The sequence below is a fragment of the Haliotis rubra genome, unplaced genomic scaffold (genome assembly GCF_003918875.1).
Source record: "Haliotis rubra isolate DU_JTF1 unplaced genomic scaffold, ASM391887v1 Scf257, whole genome shotgun sequence".
Lineage (NCBI taxonomy): Eukaryota > Metazoa > Mollusca > Gastropoda > Lepetellida > Haliotidae > Haliotis > Haliotis rubra.
Window position 1 is genome coordinate 1,050,424 of NW_025766636.1, and position 20,112 is coordinate 1,070,535.

The 20,112-nt window shown below is 41.7% G+C and overlaps 2 protein-coding genes across 2 annotated transcripts in view; both read right to left on the bottom strand.

The window, feature by feature from the left end:
* Nucleotides 1-6,335, bottom strand: part of LOC124279844 (nesprin-1-like) — a 51,864-nt gene extending 45,529 nt beyond the window's left edge. Inside the window, 8 exon segments of the mRNA XM_046715723.1 lie at nucleotides 48-464; nucleotides 466-1,584; nucleotides 1,910-2,080; nucleotides 3,501-3,619; nucleotides 4,274-4,424; nucleotides 4,712-4,897; nucleotides 5,188-5,340; nucleotides 6,218-6,335. Coding sequence (XP_046571679.1) covers nucleotides 48-464; nucleotides 466-1,584; nucleotides 1,910-2,080; nucleotides 3,501-3,619; nucleotides 4,274-4,424; nucleotides 4,712-4,897; nucleotides 5,188-5,268 — 2,244 coding nt within the window. The 5' untranslated portion in view covers nucleotides 5,269-5,340; nucleotides 6,218-6,335.
* On the bottom strand, nucleotides 5,331-14,196 carry LOC124279845 (uncharacterized protein MCAP_0864-like). The gene is made up of 8 exons (XM_046715724.1): nucleotides 14,080-14,196; nucleotides 13,644-13,751; nucleotides 12,899-12,970; nucleotides 11,800-12,081; nucleotides 9,065-9,241; nucleotides 6,586-7,785; nucleotides 6,187-6,335; nucleotides 5,331-5,340 (listed from the first exon to the last, which is right to left on the bottom strand). Exons 1-8 carry the CDS (start codon nucleotides 14,194-14,196, stop codon nucleotides 5,331-5,333), a joined length of 2,115 nt encoding a protein of 704 aa, XP_046571680.1.
* Between the last annotated feature and the right edge of the window lie 5,916 nt (nucleotides 14,197-20,112).

Genomic DNA, 20,112 nt, shown 5'->3' on the forward strand with positions numbered 1-20,112 from the left:
TCTTTATCCTGTAACAGAAGTTGATTACTCTCTTCTAAAGTCCTCACCTGCACCTGATTCTCTTCCACAGTCCTCTCATACTGAACAGATAGCTCCTCACGCTCTTCCTTCAACCTCTGAACCGCTGTTTCAAGGCCTGAGCATTTCAAGTTGAGTTCCTGGACCTCAGCACTCATGAGCTGTATTTGACTATCTTTTTCACCACAGATACGAAACTGTTCCTCAAGGTCAGTTTCAAGATTTTGAATCCTCTCAGATTCAGCCTGAGCATGGGTGTTCAACTCTTCCAGGTTCAACACCAAAGATTGGATCTTCATATCCTTCTCTTCTAGAACCTTCTGAGTCTGTGAAGAGCTGTCATCCATTGACTGGGAAATGGAGTCAATCTTGATGTCCTTTTCAGTAACTGCTTTTTGCAAGTTTTGGACTTGTAGCAAAACATCACTTTTTTTCAGACAGAGACACATCCAAATCTACTTTGTATCTTTCCACATCACCTGTCATTTTTGTCAGCTCGGTTTTCAAAGAATCACACATTTCACTGAGGGATGTTATTTCATTTTCTTTCTCATGGCTAACAGTGTTCAATCTAGTAATCTCAAGTTCAGATGCTTCTACACTGCATAGACGGTCACTTGAAATTTCCTGCAGTTTATTCAGTTGTTCAGTTAGGTCTTCAACTGATTTATCCCTTTCACCACACAAACACGCCAACTCTTCTATTCTATTATTGCACTTTTCAAGCTCTGAATCCTTCTCTGCAACTGATCTTTTTAGAAACTCATGATCCCCTAGTAACTGTTCATACTCTCCTTTTGTTTGCTCACTGGAATCTTTCTCCTTTTCAAGCTGGTCACGAAAAGACTGCTCCCTCTGTACAAAATCTTGAATCTGTTTCTGTAGTGTTACGAACTCAAAACTCTTCTCCTCTGCATGTTCTTCTAGTGCTTGTTGATTGGACATTTGTGCATTAAAATCACTTTTCAGTTTAGATAATTCTTCCTCTAGAATTATAGAAGATTGTTTCAAGGACACAATTTCTGATTCTTTGGACATGAGCTCTTTCTCAAGCTCAATCTTCTCAGTTTTCAATTTCGAAATGTTGTCATCTAATGTAGCAGCAGATTTTTGCTGTTCAGAAAGTTCAACCTCCATCTCGGACAGCTGTGAGAGAAGAGTATGAGTCTTCATCTCAAACTCTTTTCCCTTTTCACTCTGACCCTCCTTCAGCAGATCAAGCTCTCGGGACAACTGTTTCACCTGAAGATCCAGGCTGGCAGCGGCATTAGCCTCCTCGTTTGCAGAAGCCTTCACATTCTGCATCTCTTCACTTCTCTGGTCCAGAGACTGAGTCAGTTGCAAGATGCGAGATTCTCTCTCACCCAATTCTGCAGTCATTCTCTCCAAGTCTGAGACTGCAGACTCTTTGGCAGCTTGTAGGTCTTCGCGAGAAGTCCTCAGTTGCTCCTGGAGAGTTGTCACCTCCTGTTTGGTTTCAGTGATCTCTGTGTTTAGTTTTTGTATAGTTTCTTCCCGGACTTTGAGTTCCTCCATGGACTGACGATGACGTTCTTCAATTTGTTCCTGTAATAAAATATTTGTGCACAATTGAAGCCTCAATAGAAAAAGAATAACATGCAAATAGAGATACAAAATCAAGTCTGCCACAAATCATTGCAAATTGAACTACTAGTACAAAAAGTGAAAAACTATTCCCACACTTCATGTGACAGAACCTGAATTAAGAAAGCATTACAGGATATATATCTATCCAATCACAGAACATTAATTTATGAATAAACACATTTATAAGAGGAATATTTGTCACAAGTAACGTAATGCAGAGATGAACAGAACACATGTCTCTTCACATGACGAACAGCTGATCAATGAAAGAACATCAAATAACCTTGGCATCCATCACTGCCTGGAGTTGTTGTTTCTGTTGGGTGTTTTCTTCACCAAGGGAGGCAATTCTGGAATGTAGCTCTTCACACATGGAGGTTAACTTATTAATTTCTTCTTTATCCTGTTTTGTTATCTCTGATCCACTGTCAATATTCTTCTGCAGTTCCTCAACCTGAAATGTTGCAAGAAAGAAATTTAATAGCCACCTCTAGCCAAAATATCTTAACATGCAAACAGAAGTGTTCAACTATCATCAGCCTGATCAGACTTCTTAAAATAACCCTAAAAGATCCGGGTTAGAATTCTTCTTCAGTAACCCATGCTTGTCGTAGGAGGTTAACAGAATCGGGTGGTAGGGCTTGCTGACTTGGTTGACACATGTCATTGTATCCCATTTGCGTAGATCGATGCTCATGCTGTTGATCACTGGATTGTCTGGTCCAGACTCGATTATTTACAGACCACCGCCACATAGCTGGAATATTGCTGAGCGTGGCATAAAAACTAAACTCACTCACTCTTAAATTATTGTCTTGTTTCTCACAATCATGGCAGGGGACACCAGACAAATATCAAACTTCAACTTCTAACAATGGATTTATATATTTTGGAAACGTTATTTAGTGTTTAATATACTGAAAGCCATTAAAAACGCAATTTGTATTTGTTGTCCTGAAACTTACAAAAGTTCTATTGAAGATTTTTTGCTGCGATACAGAGGATGTAGGGATAAAAGGCTGTTATTCATTTCGAGTTCGAGTCCCGGAGCATTCCTCTCACATGAATTTTGATACTTAAAACTGAACCTTTGACATTTCTCGTAAACACAACCACATTCATGAAACACGTTGTGCACATGCACCCAGGCCCTGTAAAAGCACAAGGAATTGTGGAACTCAATCACTTTGAGAAAATGCCACACTTGACACAAGACGAAAGGAATCAGATTATCGGTATGGTCAGCCAAGGAGCTTCATATGTGATGATTGCCAGGCACTTTAATGTGCATCCATCCACTGTAAGTCGACTCAGACAACATTTTCGGGCTACCGGAAGTGTTGCTGATCATCCGTGACCTGGTGCACCACCTGTGATAACAGCTCGACAAAACCGCAATATCGTTTTGGAGGAGGTGGTGTCATGATCAGACCACAGACCATCAGAGGCTGCAGACCATCCAACAGCTGTTCCTGAGAAATGTGTGTCTTTCAATGCCCCAAAGACTGCGAGCATGTCTTGCAGCGCACGGTGGACACACACGATATTGACTGCAAGTGATCCCTTCTTTGTGTGATGTCATTGTTGTGTCACTGAGTTGTTGACTGGACATTTTCAGATGAAATTATTCACAGATGTTCACTTACAACATATCTGCCAGTTAGGTTTATATATGTTGAAATTAGTGTGAGTAAAGAAAGTATGAATGTCAAATTGCATTTTTAATGGCTTTCAGTATATATGCAGAGGAGCACTTTTTTCACTTATTCTGTGCTGCAATGGACAAAAATATGTATGCCAAAAAGGCATGGACACAAGAAATATTCCCCAACTATTCAAATTTACAAACTTCCTAGAGAGGAGAAATATCTCACCCTGGCCCTGAGGTCTTCATTTTCCTTTTCGAAAGCTATGACTGGTCTCTTGTCACTCTCAATCTTATCCTTGAGTTGGTTAATCTCACTCTGCAGCTCCAGCTTCTCTACCTCAGTAGCTGCAACAAACAAACAAACAGATGTGTTCCCCAAGTTTCATATTAATGAATAATTTATTGTTACAAAGTTTTACACTACCTTGAAAAGGTCATCTCTTTGTATGGGACGTTTAATAAAAAATGTGACAAGCTTGTTTCCTACCATCAAAGAGCAGAATATCTGTTAGACATGTTCTATTTCACATCAGTAGAAACTGTATGGGTCAGACAACATCTTCATCATCAGTTTGTTTGTAAGTTAACAACACACTCAGCAATATTCCAGCCAAACGATGGTGTTCTGTTAATTGGTGAGAGTTGTACGCTGCACTCAGCAATATTCCAGCCAAACGATGGTGTTCTGTTAATTGGTGCGAGTTCAGTTTTACGCCGCACTCAGCAATATTCCAGCTATATGACGGCGGTCTGTAAATAATCGACTTTGGACCAGACAATCCAGTGATCAATGCATGAGCATCGTTGTAGGCAATTGGGATACGATGACATGTGTCAACCAAGTCAGCGAGCCTGACCACCGATCCCATTAGTCGCCTCTTACGACAAGCATGGGTTACTGAAGACCAATGCCAACCTGGCATCGGGGTGGGTGAGAAGGCAATCAACCATCGGCCCTAGTAGTCGCCTTGTATGGCATGTCTTCCTCTATGTCCTTACCATCTCTGGTTTCCTCAGTCTCAGCCATCTTCATCTCCAGGGCAACCTTCTCTCCCTTCAAGTTCTCAATGGTGGACAGCTTGTCCTCCAGGTCAGTCTGAGTCTCAGACACAACTCTCTCCAGGGATGTTATCTTCTCAATCATTGATTCCTGGAACAAACCATTTCCTCATAAACAAAATAGCATTTGAAAAATGGAAGAGAAAATGATGGTCCACCACTTCCAACATCAAATCTCTTACCCCTGAAACACACACAAAATAAAATCCCTTAGAGAAGAGAGACAATGAATTCAAAGTGTCTCCCTTAACCCACCATAATACCCTGAGACTCATCCTCTTCCCCCCTGAAATATGCAACCTTTACTGATACTGGTTGTTATTGTGTTCAGGATGAGGTCCCCTTATCGCTGGTATTGTTGATGCAGAAGCTACTCACTATATCAGCCTCTGCCTTCTTCTTGAACTCTTCCAGCTCGACAGCTCGAATCTCCAGACTGACCCGATTCTTTTTTTCGGCATCATGCAGCTCCTGAACCTCCTTCAGCTCCTCCCGAGCTGAGTCCAGATCCTTCTGCAGCTCCAGGAGTCTCTGCTGCTGGTCGCTGTCATGGGACACCTGGTTCTGAAACACAGGAGGGGATAAGAACAGAATGAGTGCATGAGTTGGTTCACCACTAATTTTAACAGCGTGTCAGTCATATCATTTAAATGTGGTGGAAATGCCAGGTGATACAAGTTTCCACTATAAGCCCTTTTGGTAAAACCCGTTAGCACAGATTGAGAGTTCACAATCCAATAATAAATTATTATAATACTACTTGGGGTAAACCTAGAATCCAAACCCATCATCATACAACCACATCATCATACCTAATTCATGGTGGCCAACTCACAAACAGCACTACTACCTACCTGGTCGACAGTGGCTTGAAGGTCTGTGACAATCTGACTCAGCTTTCTCTCTCTCCTCATTGGCTGCCTGAAACTCTGCATGGAGGTCGGCCTTCTGCTTGGTAAGAGCCTCCCTCTCAGCTTCCATGTCCTTCAGCTGGGCCTCAAGTTGAGCTGCAGCACAACAACATCACCATGAAACTGTTCATAGGTCTATAATAAACCATACCTGCTTGCTTGTTTATTGTTTAACACCACACATGGCAATATTCCAGCTGCATGATCACAGTGTGTACATATTCGAGTCCAGACTATCCAATGATCAATATTATGAGCAACAATCAAACTAGTCACTGAGCCCGACCATCCCATCCATTATGTGCTCAGTATAGGCTGTTGGATATCTCTTTTAACAAGAATACACCAGGAGAAATCACAGCCGTCTTAAGAAGCTCAAAAACATTCCTAATGACTAATTCAGTCAATAAACTGCGTGTTTTTCAGTTTTTACGCAGCTTAAGGCATTATTCAAAGTGAATACTCCCAGCACATAACGAGGAAATGGCACAGAAAGTTCCTCTCATTAAACACATAACTAAACACCATGGCTACCACTAGTGTTGGGAATTGGTTAAAATCTCATAATTGATGATTGGTTCATTACTACCGATCAATCATCGAAAATAATTGGTTAGCGTCATTTATGAATTTTGTTAATGCACATTAAGATAAGGGAAAAAAATGTAGTTCTTCTGGGGTTTTTTGGCAAAATTTCACATCTTTAAAGGATGACTAGTATGTTAGGAACATAAATTTCTTGGAATCTTTAAGATAAATTCGATCATGACTTGAAACGAGCTTGTAGTGCTTACGAAATGTAACAGACAAAACCAACCATGTGAAAAATATTGTTAATGAAAACAAGTGTTCCAGAAAGAGAAATTATGATCGATTGCTTGGTCGTTTAGTCACTACGACCAATCTTCGATTATTTCAATTAGTCGGACCACCACTAGCTACCACATAGCCGCGATCCATGACCCTGCCTTACCTTGCTGCAGTCGGAGCTCCTCAAAGTCAACCAGCTTCAGCTGCAAGTGCCCCTTCTCATCTTCCAGTTCTGCCAGGCGATTCTTCAAGGTCATGACCTCATCAGCAAGATCACTACCCTGCAAGGAATTGCAAGAAATATGGTCCTCATTAAAGTCAAAGTCTAGCAGCTAGTGCTTGCATGTTTGTTACAAACTGACTGACTGCAAACACATTAGGGGAAGATGTAGGACAGTGGGGGTCTTATTCAAGAGAGGTTTCATAAAAATAATAGGCTATGTATTTTAACAAAAGGTGTAATGAACTTATTTATCACATTAAAACATCAGCTTGATTCCATCAAAATAGATACAGTTAGCATTTCCCTACCTTACGAAGTTGTGTGACTTCCTTCTCCAAGGACTTGATCTTGGAGGTCATCTGAGCCTTCATCTTCAGCATCTTCGTCTCTCCCTTCCCAACCTCATCTGACTTTTTGGCTGCTTCTAGCTTTTCTGTCTTGTCAATAACTTCAGCCTTCAGCTGGTCCACCATTACCCTCAGTGCCTCTATTTCATCACTGTCCCCAGCCACAGATTTAGCTGTTGGCCCATGAGCTATCTCTGCTTTGAGCTGATCAACCAAAGTTCTCAATGCAAGGACCTCATCAGAATCTTGAGCCTCAGACTTGGAAGAAGGAACATTAGTCTTTTGAGCTATTTCAGCCTTCAGTTGATCGACCATAGTTCTAAGTGCCTGAACTTCGTCAGAGTCAGAAGATGCTGCAACAGGTGGCAGTGGTGAAACTTGACCTTGACCCATGACAGCTTGCTGATACCTTTCTTGCAAAGCACTGTACTGCTCAGATGCTTGAGCATAGGCTGTTTCATACTGGGTGAGTGTTGTCTTCAAAGTGTGCATCTGCAATTCTTTCTCACTTTTCTCTGTTTCCTGTTTTTCGATGAGATCTTTTTGTTTCTTTTCAAGCCTTTCTCTTTCTGTTTTCCACTGTGCCTCCATGTCCACAAAGTTAGCCTGAAGCAGCATCAACTGTTCAGAGGTTACTTGCAGTTTATCCTTCAGAGTTTTCATTATTTCCTTGTTTTCAGCCAACTGATTTTCTTTCTCAGCCATCTCAGTTTGAAGAACCTGAATTACTTTCATCTTTCCATCCAAGACGTCATTGGTGTCCTTCATCTTTTGTTCCAACATTTTCATCACATGATCATGGATGTTTACTTCACCCTTGGACATAATCTGCTGAATGTCCCTCTCATGTCGAGAAATCAGTTCTTTCAAATCGCCCTCCCTTGTAGAAATGTCTTTTTGGTTTTCCCTGATCAAGTCCCGGAGTTTACTTATTTCAACCTCCCTTTCTTGCAGGGTTTCCTCAAAATTCTTCTGAGTTTCTGTTAATTTGAGATCAAATTTATCTTTTTCCACTTTCAATTTGTGTTCCTCCTTTCGAAGATCCTCAATCATTAGAGCTATTGTTTCTTCATTGTGTTCAACTTTAGTGGTAAGTTTTACGATCAAAGTCGCTTGATCCTGGACGCTTTGATCTTTCTCCTTTAAAGATGTTTGCAAAATCTGAAGCAAACAAAGGCTTTTCCAATGACAAAAAGTCACAATACATAGAGGATACTCAACGACCTTCCGTGTAATACCATTTTTATTAAACGAGTTAATGATTTGATGCTAAATCTTTCACGAGTTTAATAAAAATGGTATTTCACAGAAGCGAGTTTAGTATTCTGTTTATTACTCTCCAACATAAACTGATAAAAACTGCCTACGAGGTGTATTGACTTTCAGCTTTCCACGAGTCAAGCAAGGTCTAATACCATTGTGATAGAGGTATTGGCATTGTGACGTCATAACTGCAAACCATTTTGACGTCATACGTCTAGCGGTATTACACTGGTGTAATATCGCCGTAAAAATATTACACTGCAGTATCTTCCACGGGCGAGTAATAATAGACACACTGACACACTATAAACATGTGTCGTAGAAAATGTGAAGAAAAGACCCAATCCAAAAGAAATGGTGGCTGAATAAGACTTTCAAAATATAATAAATGACCCATGGAGATCTGGGCTAGAATTGGTCTTCAGCAAGCCATGCTTGTCGTAAGAGGCGATTAACGGAATTGGTTGGTTGGGCTCGCTGACTTGATTGAAACATGTCATCGTATCGATGTTCATGCTGTCGATCACTGGACTGTCTGGTACAGACTCGATTATTCACAGGCCGCTGTCATATAGCTGGAATATTGCTGAGTGCAGCGTTAAATAACCAACCTACCAAACAACCAACCAACCAAAATAATAAAAACATTCTTGACTCATCCTAAAAGAATAATTGTAGCATGCATGCATGCATCACCAATCTCAACTAACAACCTCCCTACTCTCAGCAAACAAGTTACATTAAAAGTTCTATAAAACTCATCAATTCAGGTATATTTGACATCTAAAACCCCCAACAGAAGGACCAGATCAAAAAGCTGTACTCTGACATTTTTTATCACTTACTGAGAGCTCAAGCAACAATTCGAAGATACCAGTAAATCCCCATCTTCCACAACCTTCACTCTAATCTCTAAGAGAACTGCCAACAAAGAAATTACTTGCCAAAACCCTTTCTTAGTTAAACAGCCTTGAGTCTTCCTCCACAGCCTTGAGTCTTCCTCCACAGCCTCAGTCATCTCAGCTTTGACCCTTGACCCCTGATGGCCTCACCCAGCCCTAACTCAACAACCTTGACCCTGCCTCTAATGACTTGCTGATGCCCTCGGTTAAACAATCTTGACCCTTCGCTGAGCCTGCCTCTAACAAACCCATGCCCATGACAAAATCACCCCTACCTCCATGACCTCACTAACCTCAACAACTTTGTCTCTGCCTCTGATGACCTCATTCTTTTCCCCAACAAACTCCTGCAGATCCATCACTTTTCGGTCCTGTTCCAGAATCTTGTTATTGAGCTCCATCATCTTTTTGTCCTTGTACACCATCTGAGCGTACATCTCCTGAATCTGGGACTGATAAATACACCCGCTCACAATCTCATGCTTCAGACAGAAACTTTGCTCCGTCTCCATCCTCCGTCCTGTGTTTGTTTTGTCTTGACAACTTTACAGTAGATTTTTGCAAAGCGAGAACAGTTTAAAGCACACTAGGAAAATTTACCAATGCAGGTTTACATGCTTAGGATTCAAATGTGCAGAGAAGTGTTAATATTTCAGTAGGAGGATAGAGCATGATGAGGAGATGCAATAATGAACAAAGTGGGAAGCATAGTGGATATGCAAGATACCGTCAGCTGTTATATATTCAAACCACATGTATGAACCCAAGTCAAAGGGCATATTACTTTTACGATTGATATAATTTAAATAATAAAAACATAAAGAACAATGTATAAAAAAAATAACTTTTGACATACACAGCACTGCTTGCACTCAAAATATTCACATTCAAGTATTTTGGTTGAAGTAAATTTATAGTAAGATATATTCAGTGTTTATGCATGCCAGTAAAGAGGGCATTGTCAACCCCAATGTTAAAACTGAAGGACTTACATAAGGGATACATAGATTAAAACATTACAGGATCAAACCTCAAAGGAATGATGTGTGGCCCCCATACTCACATATTTCAGGGGTGGAAATAACCCATTGCCCGACGCCCCAGTCCAGTGGGTTTTTTTGTCGGGCAAGCAAATTTGTATATCACACTGTACCTGTGTCCAGTTGACTTTCCAATGTTAATCATGTTGTTTATTTAAAAACTTTACAAGAAAATCGGCCAGTATAGTGGAAAAATTATCAGGGCAAGTGATTTTACATGTGCCACTGTACCGGAGTACACAAGCAATATTAAAGTTATTTCCACCCCTGAATATTTTGTAAACATATTGTTTACTTCCTGATATACATTTGCTTAGCACTTGTTTTTTTCAAGACTGACATATGACTCAAGTTTAACCAGTGAGTCATCAATGTTTTATTTTATCAGCAATATGGCTAAATTCCACCATTGACTCTGTGTTTATTAGATCAATCACTGTTTACTGATTATACTATATGTGCAGGCTTGTCTACATGATGTTTCCACTAACTGGTTACTAAGGGACTTTAAGGGACCTAAAGCTATCATCCATCTATCTAACCTGTTGACCTGAATATCGAGTCTGACTCAAATATTAATAATAATAATAGTGCCTATTTATTGTGCGTACAAATCCACACTCGTGCTCATGGCTTAATTGCTTGCCCTTTTACAAACAACTGTCTCCATACTGATTACAGTAGTTCCTGCATAGTGGTGTGTGTTTGTAAGAAAACAGATTTTCAGAGAGCAAATGTTTCTGACAAAGAAACTTATAACAAACTGACAGATACAACAAACTATTAGTTTGTTCTAGTCCCTTGCTATATATACTATTCACACTTTGCTAAGGATCAAATCATCAACAGAAAACTATGATTTGGGCTCAAATTTGAGTTTAAATATCTAAGCTTATTGTAAGCATGGATCCTAGGTTTCAGTATGTCATTTCATCTTGTGGATCCCATACCTGCTATTGACAGGTGTTGTGTACTTGTCACTGACTCATTCCATGATTTGCAAAATGGTTGATTTGTGCCATGAAAACCAGTTTGATGGTTATTCATGTATCAAGTGCATAAGGTTAGATTAAAGTGACTGTTTGCCAAAATAGCGGTTACCATATTATTATTTATCCAGTTTTAAATGGATACAATTTCAGCTTATGAATCTACTTTAAGTAAAGTTGTGAATTTTTGTGATCCTTAGCAAAGTGTGAGTAGTATATTTCAGATGAAATGTGTACAACAAGCTATGATTATAACAGATTAAATTAGTGGTCCCCTTTGACTTTGTTATGACCATATTTTACTGTATTTTGATCACATCTTTGGACTGCTTTTTGTATTCTGACATACTTATGAAGTCAAGGTTTAGAAACTTAACAGTTTACTTTTAAGCTTAAAATGATGAGAAAAAGATATTATCAGCTCCTCAGAATGTAAGTTAGCTATATAACACAATAACATTGAGCTAACATGTTGTAATATCTCTGCAAATAAAACAACTGTTTTCAACTGAAACCTGATAATATCATCGACCTCCGCAAATAGAACCGACAGACATTCATTAACATAAGCCCAACAGCTTAACAGGCTTATCATTTTCCTAGCTCATCTTTCAACCTATCAAAAAGTATTTTCTATGTATAATCATACAGGATTGGATTAAGACTGACTGTCTCATACTTCATAAGTAGATGTTATTCACAGCTGTGACATGTATCCAACTAATCTAAAGCTCAAATAAGACAAGCATATATAATGTAATAAGATCTGAGCAAAATAGCAGTCCTGCAACATTGTCGGTAGTCTTGAGACTACCCCTGAATCAAAACACTACTCACAGACCAAAAACATACATTTGTTCTGAATGGTGAAAGAATGATCAAACATCTGTAGGTTCAATCTCATTGAGCATTTGGTCAGTATGCTGTCCGGTGCCCATACTGCAAGAAACACCAAGGCGCATACACACTCCCCCAACCTACCTCAGAGCCTCCGTCTCCTCCCACTTCACGTATGCCCTGCAGAGTCTCGATAAGCTTTGTCTTCTGTTCCAGCTGCTCGGTGAGGTCGTGCACGATCAGTTCACGGTCCCCAAGGATGGCCATCTTGTCCTCTATCTGCTTCTCCCTGACCTTGATGATGTCGTCCTTCTCAAGGATGACCTTGTCCTTGTCCTCCAATTGCCGCTTCAGCATCTTGGTCTTGGCCCGGAACACCTTGTTGGAAGACCCTTCTTCACTGGTGATGCTGCTGGTGTCGGAGTCCTGCAAAACATTCCGGAGTGAGTGATGGAGACAGCTTGATGTGGGAGGAAGGACCAGACTGACACAGGTCATGGTGTGGGTACAGAGCTTACAAATAACCATCCATAACCTTGTCTATCATGCTGGTCCTGTATCACTCCCCCTCCTCTCTCCCCTCCTGTGGGTCTAGCAACACTCACCCTGTCTAACTCCCTGCGGGTCAAGCAACACTTCCCCTGTCTCCCCTTTCTGTGGGTCAAGCAATGCTCCCCTTGTATCCCCTCCCTGTGGGTCAAGAATCACTGACCCCTGTCTCCCCTCCATGTGAGTCAAGCAACTCTCACCCTGTCTCCCCTCCCTGTGGGTCAAGCAACACTTCCCCTGTCTCCCCTTTCTGTGGGTCAAGTAACACTGACCCTATCTCCCCTCCCTGTGGGTCAAGCAACACTTCCCCTGTCTCCCCTTTCTGTGGGTCAAGCAATGCTCCCCTTGTTTCCCCTCTCTGTGGGTCAAGCATCACTGACCCCTGTCTCCCCTCCCTGTGGGTCAAGTAACACGCACCCTATCTCCCCTCCCTGTGGGTCAAGTAACACTCACCCTGTCTCCCCCCCCTGTGGGTCTTGCAACACTGACCCTGTCTCCCCTCCCTGTGGGTCAAGCAACACTCACCCTGTCTCCCTCCCCTGTGGGTCAAGCAACACTGACCACCCTCCCCTCTCTCCCTGTGGGTCAAGCAACACTCACCCTGTCCCCCCTCACTGACACACCCTGTGGTCAAGCAACACTGACCCTGTCTCCCTCCCCTGTGGGTCAAGCAAGCTCACCCTGTCTCCCCTACCTGTGGATCATCAACACTTCCCCTGTCTCTCCCTCCCTGTGGGTCAAGCAACACTTCCCCTGTCTCCCCTTCCTGTGGGTCAAGCAGCACTCCCCCATCTCCCCTTCCTGTGGCTCAAGCAACACTCACCCTGTCTCCCCTTCCTGTGGGTCTTGCAACACTCACCCTGTCTCCCCTCCCTGTGGGTCAAGCAACACTCACCCTGTCTCCCCTCCCTGTGGAGTCAAGCAACACTCACCCTGTCTCCCCTTCCTGTGGGTCAAGCAACACCAGCCCTGTCTCCCCTCCATGTGAGTCAAGCAACACTCACCCTGTCTCCCCATCCTGTGGGTCAAGCATCACTGACCCCTGTCTCCCCTCATATGACCCAAGCAACACTCACCCTGTCTCCCCTTCCTGTGTGTCAAGCAACACTCACCCTTTCTCCCCTTCCTGTGGGTCAAGCAACACTCACCCTTTCTCCCCTTCCTGTGGGTCAAGCAACACTGACCCCTGTCTCCCCTTCCTGTGGGTCAAGCAACACTCACCCTGTCTACCCTCCCTGTGGGTCAAGCAACACTCACCCTTTCTCCCCTTCCTGTGGGTCAAGCAACACCAGCCCTGTCTCCCCTCCATGTGAGTCAAGCAACACTCACCCTGTCTCCCCATCCTGTGGGTCAAGCAACACTGACCCCTGTCTCCCTTCCCTGTGGGTTAAGGAAAACTCCCTCCAGACCCCCTTCCCTGTGGGTTAAGCAACACTCACCCTGTCTCCTGCCTCCCCTGCCTTCTTTGCTTCTTCTAACTGTGAGGTCATCTTCACCACCTTGGCTTTGGCCTGAAGTTTCAGCTTGGATAACTTGGAATTTGTGTCCTGTAATGGAAATATAGAACTCCAGTACATGAAGTTGACTTAAAACATGGAATCCAACCTGCCATCACTCACTATATAACAGTAGTTATTATAGTCTCTCCATGAGATTATGACAGTGTAGTATTACAAGGAAGTTTGGTAATTGGGTAGGTAGGAGTGTATGTCTCAACATCTAGGGAGTTGAGCTATTTACTTGGACTTACTAACTGGTCCTTCAGCAGATGTGAGTGAATGAATAACTATGGTTTTACACCGCTTTTAGCAATATTCCAGCAAAATCATGGTAGACACAATGGGCTCCACAAATTGTAGGCTATACTTAGTTCACCTGGAGCTCTTTGTCTTTGGCTTTGATGGTGTCCTCCCTCTCTCTGATCATTCCCTTCAGCTGCTCAACCAGCTGCTGCTGGGCTTCATACTGAAGGTGAAGGTCACTTTCATCCATCTTGTTTTTTGTGGCGTCTGCTGGATACTTATCTAAGTAACAAAGATGTGACAAAATGATAAAACAACCATCAAGGTGGCTCCAAATGCTTACCCTTTACACAGAAACGGTTACCATGATGGTAGTAAGTATGACTTTAAAAAAAAATAAGAGACAATGAATAAATTTTACAACTCACCAGTAATACTCAGTGTAAATTATTTAAGTTCTTGTTGACCATGATCTGTTGGAGATATGATCTCTGCCATCATGCCATCCAAGCTCACGAAAATGTCATCTTTCAGCCTACCAGATATTACCTACAAGAAAATGTTGTTTCAAATTGAAGTTTGATCATACTACCATGGTTATAATTAACCAATTCCTTAACATGCTTAAACAATCGTGACTGACTTGATTAACCATGTTAGAATACAACACAATAAAAACTAACACCCCGAAGTCGCTAAGTACATTTCCTGTGTTCATGCATGATGAGTGAGCAGACGGTTGTGGGTTCGATCCCCGACCGCATCATACCAAAAGATGTTAAAATATGGTACTTGTTGGTCCCTGCCTGGCGCTCGCGATTAATGGGTACATCAAGGACTGGTCGGCTCGGGAGTCAGTATAATGTGTCCGAGTGGGGTATTCATGCTTCACTGCGGCATGGTATTTCAGTGGGCTAGCACTATAAAACCAGCTTCAGTCTGGGCTAGTACAAGCAGACGCACATATGAGCGAAATATTCTCAAGCATGACGTTAAACCCAATTTCATCTCACCTCACTTGTTGGTCCCTGCCAGGCACTCGGCATTAATGTCAACTCAGAGTCAGTATAATGTGTCTGAGCGGGGTATTCATGTTTAACTGCAGCCTGATATCTCAGTGAGCTAGCACCATAAAACAAGCTTAAGTCAGGACTAGTCCAAGCAGCCACACATACACACGCATGCACGTCGTCATATGAGCAAAATATTCTATATGACGTTAAACATCATTTGAATGACCACAGTGAATGAGGCGGATGAAATGGGGTTTAATGTTGTATTCATCATGTTCATGTTTATTACACTATTAAGACGTGTATGCATGTGTTTTGTGTGCAATTGCAATTGCTTGTTCTACAGTATTACCCCACAGACATACCATGTCGCACTTTAACCATGATTACTTGGTTATCACTCTGATAAAACAGTATACTGACTCCGAGCTGGCCAGTGTTTGCATCCTTTTCATACAGAATGTCAGCCAGGGTAACAACAAGTATCCTATATTCATGGCTTTTTGTATGATCAAATGATCGATATGGCCAGGACTATGGTGCAGTAAACATGGTACTGGATCCTTCAAAATAATGGATTTTTCTGCATCCATTCTATATATTTGAATGTACTGAACATACATTTCTGTGTCGCATAAATTGATGTGACTCCCTGTCACCCAGCATGCTCAGGATATTGTGTCTCAACAAGTTGAATGGGTCACAGTCATTTGTTACACCCCAGATAGCATTCAGACGTTGGCCCAAACGTTGGCAATGGTTTTGCCAACATTGCCAACGTTGCCAACAACGTCTGAATGCTATCTGGGACAGCTGTGGGTGAGAAATCCATGTGAGATTACCAGTATGAAACATATGAGTGAGCTCAAATTGTCTCTTTGGTATATACTATAACAGCAGACTAGTTTGCACATCTGATAAGGAGCAGGTTTGGCGCTCTTCTTGTCCACTCTTCTGGCCCATAAATATTGCCATGATGGGTTTATTTTTGTATGCCGATTACAGAACAGTAAAAATAGCATACAGAAACGGGGGTTGTACATTTCCATTGCCATATTACCTGCGCAACACCAACAGTTTCAGTATTGTATAGTTAGTATATATGTTGACAACTCAACACTGCTGGAATGTTTCACGACAAGGCTCCTGTGAGAAAGTGAGCCTAAGTGGACCCCAGACACATTCAGACATTCAGGCCCATAGAAATTATGATACAAATAATTTTTTTTTTTTTTTTAATATCCTCAGCGAATAAACATTTATGAAATCGTTAATAGGATTCCATGAAAACGTATTCTATGAAAACAAAGATTTTTGGAAGAGCGTAATCCACTCCTCAACCATATCATTTTCACAAACATGCCACGGACCAAAATAATTTTACTACAGGTAAACAAACTACGTTCACAATTTGGGTCATCCAAAATATGGCCAACAAATGTACCTATTGCTTTTACTTTCCTAACAACTGCTGCAATTAATAGTTGGTTACGTGGCTGTTATGCACACGTACACACCCATGCTAAACAAATGAGAAATTGTTGGCATAATCGAGCAAAAGTACATTCAATCTGACCTCTCCACCCGAAATTCCAACTCGTCCGCCATCTTGAGAGCACCTTGTCAAATCACGTGACGTGGATGGCTTCTTATCTGCCCTTGTTTGTCAGAGTTTATGTCCCTTTGGTGAGTGACAGGGACTGTCAAAGTATTCAAAGCGCAAGTAAAATCACTAAAATATATCTGTTTGAGAAATGTATCCGTTTGCCTAAGGGACCGTTCATAATTTATGGCTAGGAGGGGTGATGATGATTTTTATGGAGGAGCATGTACAGTGTGAATGTCCCCCCTAAAATGTATGTACAAAATAAGTGACCCACCTGCATGTCATGTACAAAATCAATGACACCCACCCCCCAACCCTCCCTTCCCATAGTTTCTTAGCATAATAATAAACATATTTTTATGTACAAAATTGCTGACCTCCCACCCAGCCCATCCCTCAGTACATGTGTACAAAATTAATGACCTCCCTAACTCCCCAGAACAAAATGACTCCCCTTAAAATCATCATCATCCCCTAGCCATAAATAATGAACGGTCCCTAAAACGTGGTGGTTATGAACATGGATATGGAGATATACACGTTTAGAACACGTGCTCATTGGTGGTGATAAGCACCGTTAAAGCAGTTAAAACGCAAGCTATTTGTAAAACGGCGTGTGTGTGTGATTGGAGCGGTTGTGGTGGTCGGGGTAGGGGTAGAACTAGAAGTCGGTCACGGGGGCATCGAATGTTGTGTGGAGGAATTTGTTTATTACCCCACTTAAACTTATCAACTTGTCTATACTCAGGGTTGACAGTAGAAATACATTGCTGGAATATAGGCCGTGGATGAATGTTTTTTTGCAGAGCTGACGAGTCGCTCGTGAACTGTTCTCAAGGTGTAACCTGGCACTAATGCGAAGCTTTCACCGAGATTATATGAAACGATAAAACTCAGATTTCAAAGATGAGTTAATAATATCATCAAGTCAGAAACGTCGGCATTGAACGAAGAAATGGTAGCGTCATATTAAGTGTTCACTGCAGTCGAGATGAGCTGGATAGAGTCGATTTCTAGGAGAGAAGGTAGTTTGTATGTTATGATATTGGACACATGTACACATCGCAACGATACAGCGAGTTATGAGGTGAATGCGTATGAAGTCTATGCATAGCTGTCGTGGTATGCCATTCGTCTGAGAGCCGAGTAAATATAACAAATATTGCCGATTAATTACTCGTACTTTTGACCACGTAAACATCATCTACCAGACATTCAGTTATTTTCAAGAACTTCTATGCCAGTTGAGCTGATACAACTTCTCAGTATTTAGTAATACACGCGCACATTCAGAATTACTATCTCCTATAGTCTGTTTTGCAGTGAAAACGTACCGATGAATTTCAATTTAAACAAAAAAGTAAATCGGATAAAGTGGAATTACAATTGCGAATCCTCATAATTTTACCTTGCCAAATGAACATTAAAATCTCAGAATTTTATTCAACTTAGGATAAAAGTTGTTTAACAAACTATCATAGTTTCAAATCGCTATTATTGGTTTGTATTACAAGGGGGTATGCACATCAAATGAAACACCGAGAACAAGTAGAGTTGGTCTAAGTTAACGCTCATCACGAACCGCACGTGCATTTGTTTCACTGTTCCAACTACTGCTCTTGCCCCTTTGTAATACAAACCGATAATAGCGATTTCAATGAATGATCGTTTGTTAAACAACTTTTATCCTAAGATGAATAAAATTCTGAGATTTAAATCTTCAGTTGGCAAGGTAAAATTGTGATGATTCGCAATACTAATTTCACTTTATTTGATTTACTTTCTTGTTTAAAGTGAAATTCATCGGTACGTTTTCACTGCAAACAGACTATATGTGAATGACATGGCTGAACTTGAACTACATGTACTTCAGTTACTGAGTGTCCACACTGACATGAATCCAGAGGACAATTTCGATCTGTATTTTACTTTACAAGACCCTCAATTTTCCAGTATGAACCCTTGAAATTAGGAACATGTGGGGGTCCTCTGGACCTTCAGTCTTGTAGGGCAAGGTAAACTCTGAAGCTAATATTGCTGATAAATCGGCGCATCCGCTCAACTTAACTTTAACTTTTCCAACTGCAAAAGCTCCCACAAAATAGGTAGCACAGTGTTTACAGGCTCTATGACGGCGTGAGATCTAGGCGTACCAGCCGGACTGTATAGCCAGGGGAGGTAACCCACATCTGAATTTGACCAATATACTTCTTTCAACACGGTCTTTGACAGGGATAACAGTGACAGTAGAACTAAGGCTGCATTGTCGTTTGGAGATCCTGTGGGTTTACTTCTACCCCGAGGTCCAGAATCATTCTTGATATCCGAAGCCACTTCAACGTATCTCCACATTCAAAAAGTGTATTGGGAACTGAATTTATACAGCTTATTGCGTCAGTCCTCACTAACATCCACTCATTATGTCTACGCATTATATCTACTGGAACGTTTTAAGATCTCATGAATTGGTTTTTGTAAGTGACCATTTACATAGTTTAATGATTCATTGGTCTTGGAAAAAACGTTCGAAAAAATAGTAATTCTTTTTTCTGAAGACCGAACATGAAGTCAAGCCTACGTCTCCTCGTGCAGCGTGGTTCGAGGAATGCACTCAACTCCCAGACAGTACCTGCAGGCTTTCTTCTGAATCGCCCGGATTCTCTACTATTGGCACTAATTATTGACAATGATATACAAGGTGAGATGAACCCACAGTGTTGACCATTCTTCACGGATGGTGCCACAAGTGGAGGAGGACCGTAAACGAGGATAAAACGGTTCCTTTCATACCTGGTTCAACCAAACTAATGATTGTGCAGTTTCACTGAGGCACCGGCGATCTATGTTCCACAATCAGTTCTACTCGGGCCTATGGTTGAATGAAAGCTTTCACCGGTGATTGTGGGTTCATCTCAACTTGTATATCATTGTCATTCATTAGTGCCAATAGTAGTCACCGTTAAACGGTGCTCCAGATCCCAGACTGTCTTCGTTGTTTGAGTGCTGGCGATTAGGTGCCTGACTCTGAGGGTGTGGGTTCGAATCCTGGATGGAACTCAACCCTAACAAAAGTACTAGAATCTGTACTTTACTAAGAAAGTTGAATCCCAAATATAGCATGTTTCTTCCGCTAGATCATTCATTTTGATCGAAAACAGTGAAGGTGACATCTTGCCATCCCAAAGATACACTGTAATGAACGATAATAATATTCAATAAACACTGTACATCATTGCAACCACTTTAAACGGATTTAAGGAAATGAACTGTTAGTATTCTCTGTTGAGTATCATAGGCGTCCCTCACTTCTACCACCACACACTCGTTGACTGCGACCGCATCCGTGGTGTAGTGGTTAGAGCGTCCGCCCGGAGAGCGGAAGGTCGCGGGTTCGATCCCCGACCGCGTCACACCAAAAGACGTTAAAATATGGTACTTGCTGGTCCCTGCCTGGCGCTCGGCATTAATGGGTACAACAAGGACTGGTCGGCTCGGAGTCAGTATAATGTGTCTGAGTGGGGTATTCATGCTTCACTACGGCATGGTA

Coding starts and splice junctions, on each gene's coding strand:
- LOC124279845 (XM_046715724.1), bottom strand. CDS start 14,196: ATGGATGAAAGTGACCTTCACCTTCAGTATGAAGCCCAGCAGCAGCTG. Junction 7,786..9,064: donor AGGTTAGTGAGGTCATGGAG/GTAGGGGTGATT, acceptor TGTTTGCTTCAG/ATTTTGCAAACATCTTTAAA. Junction 6,336..6,585: donor AAGTCACACAACTTCGTAAG/GTAGGGAAATGC, acceptor AATTCCTTGCAG/GGTAGTGATCTTGCTGATGA.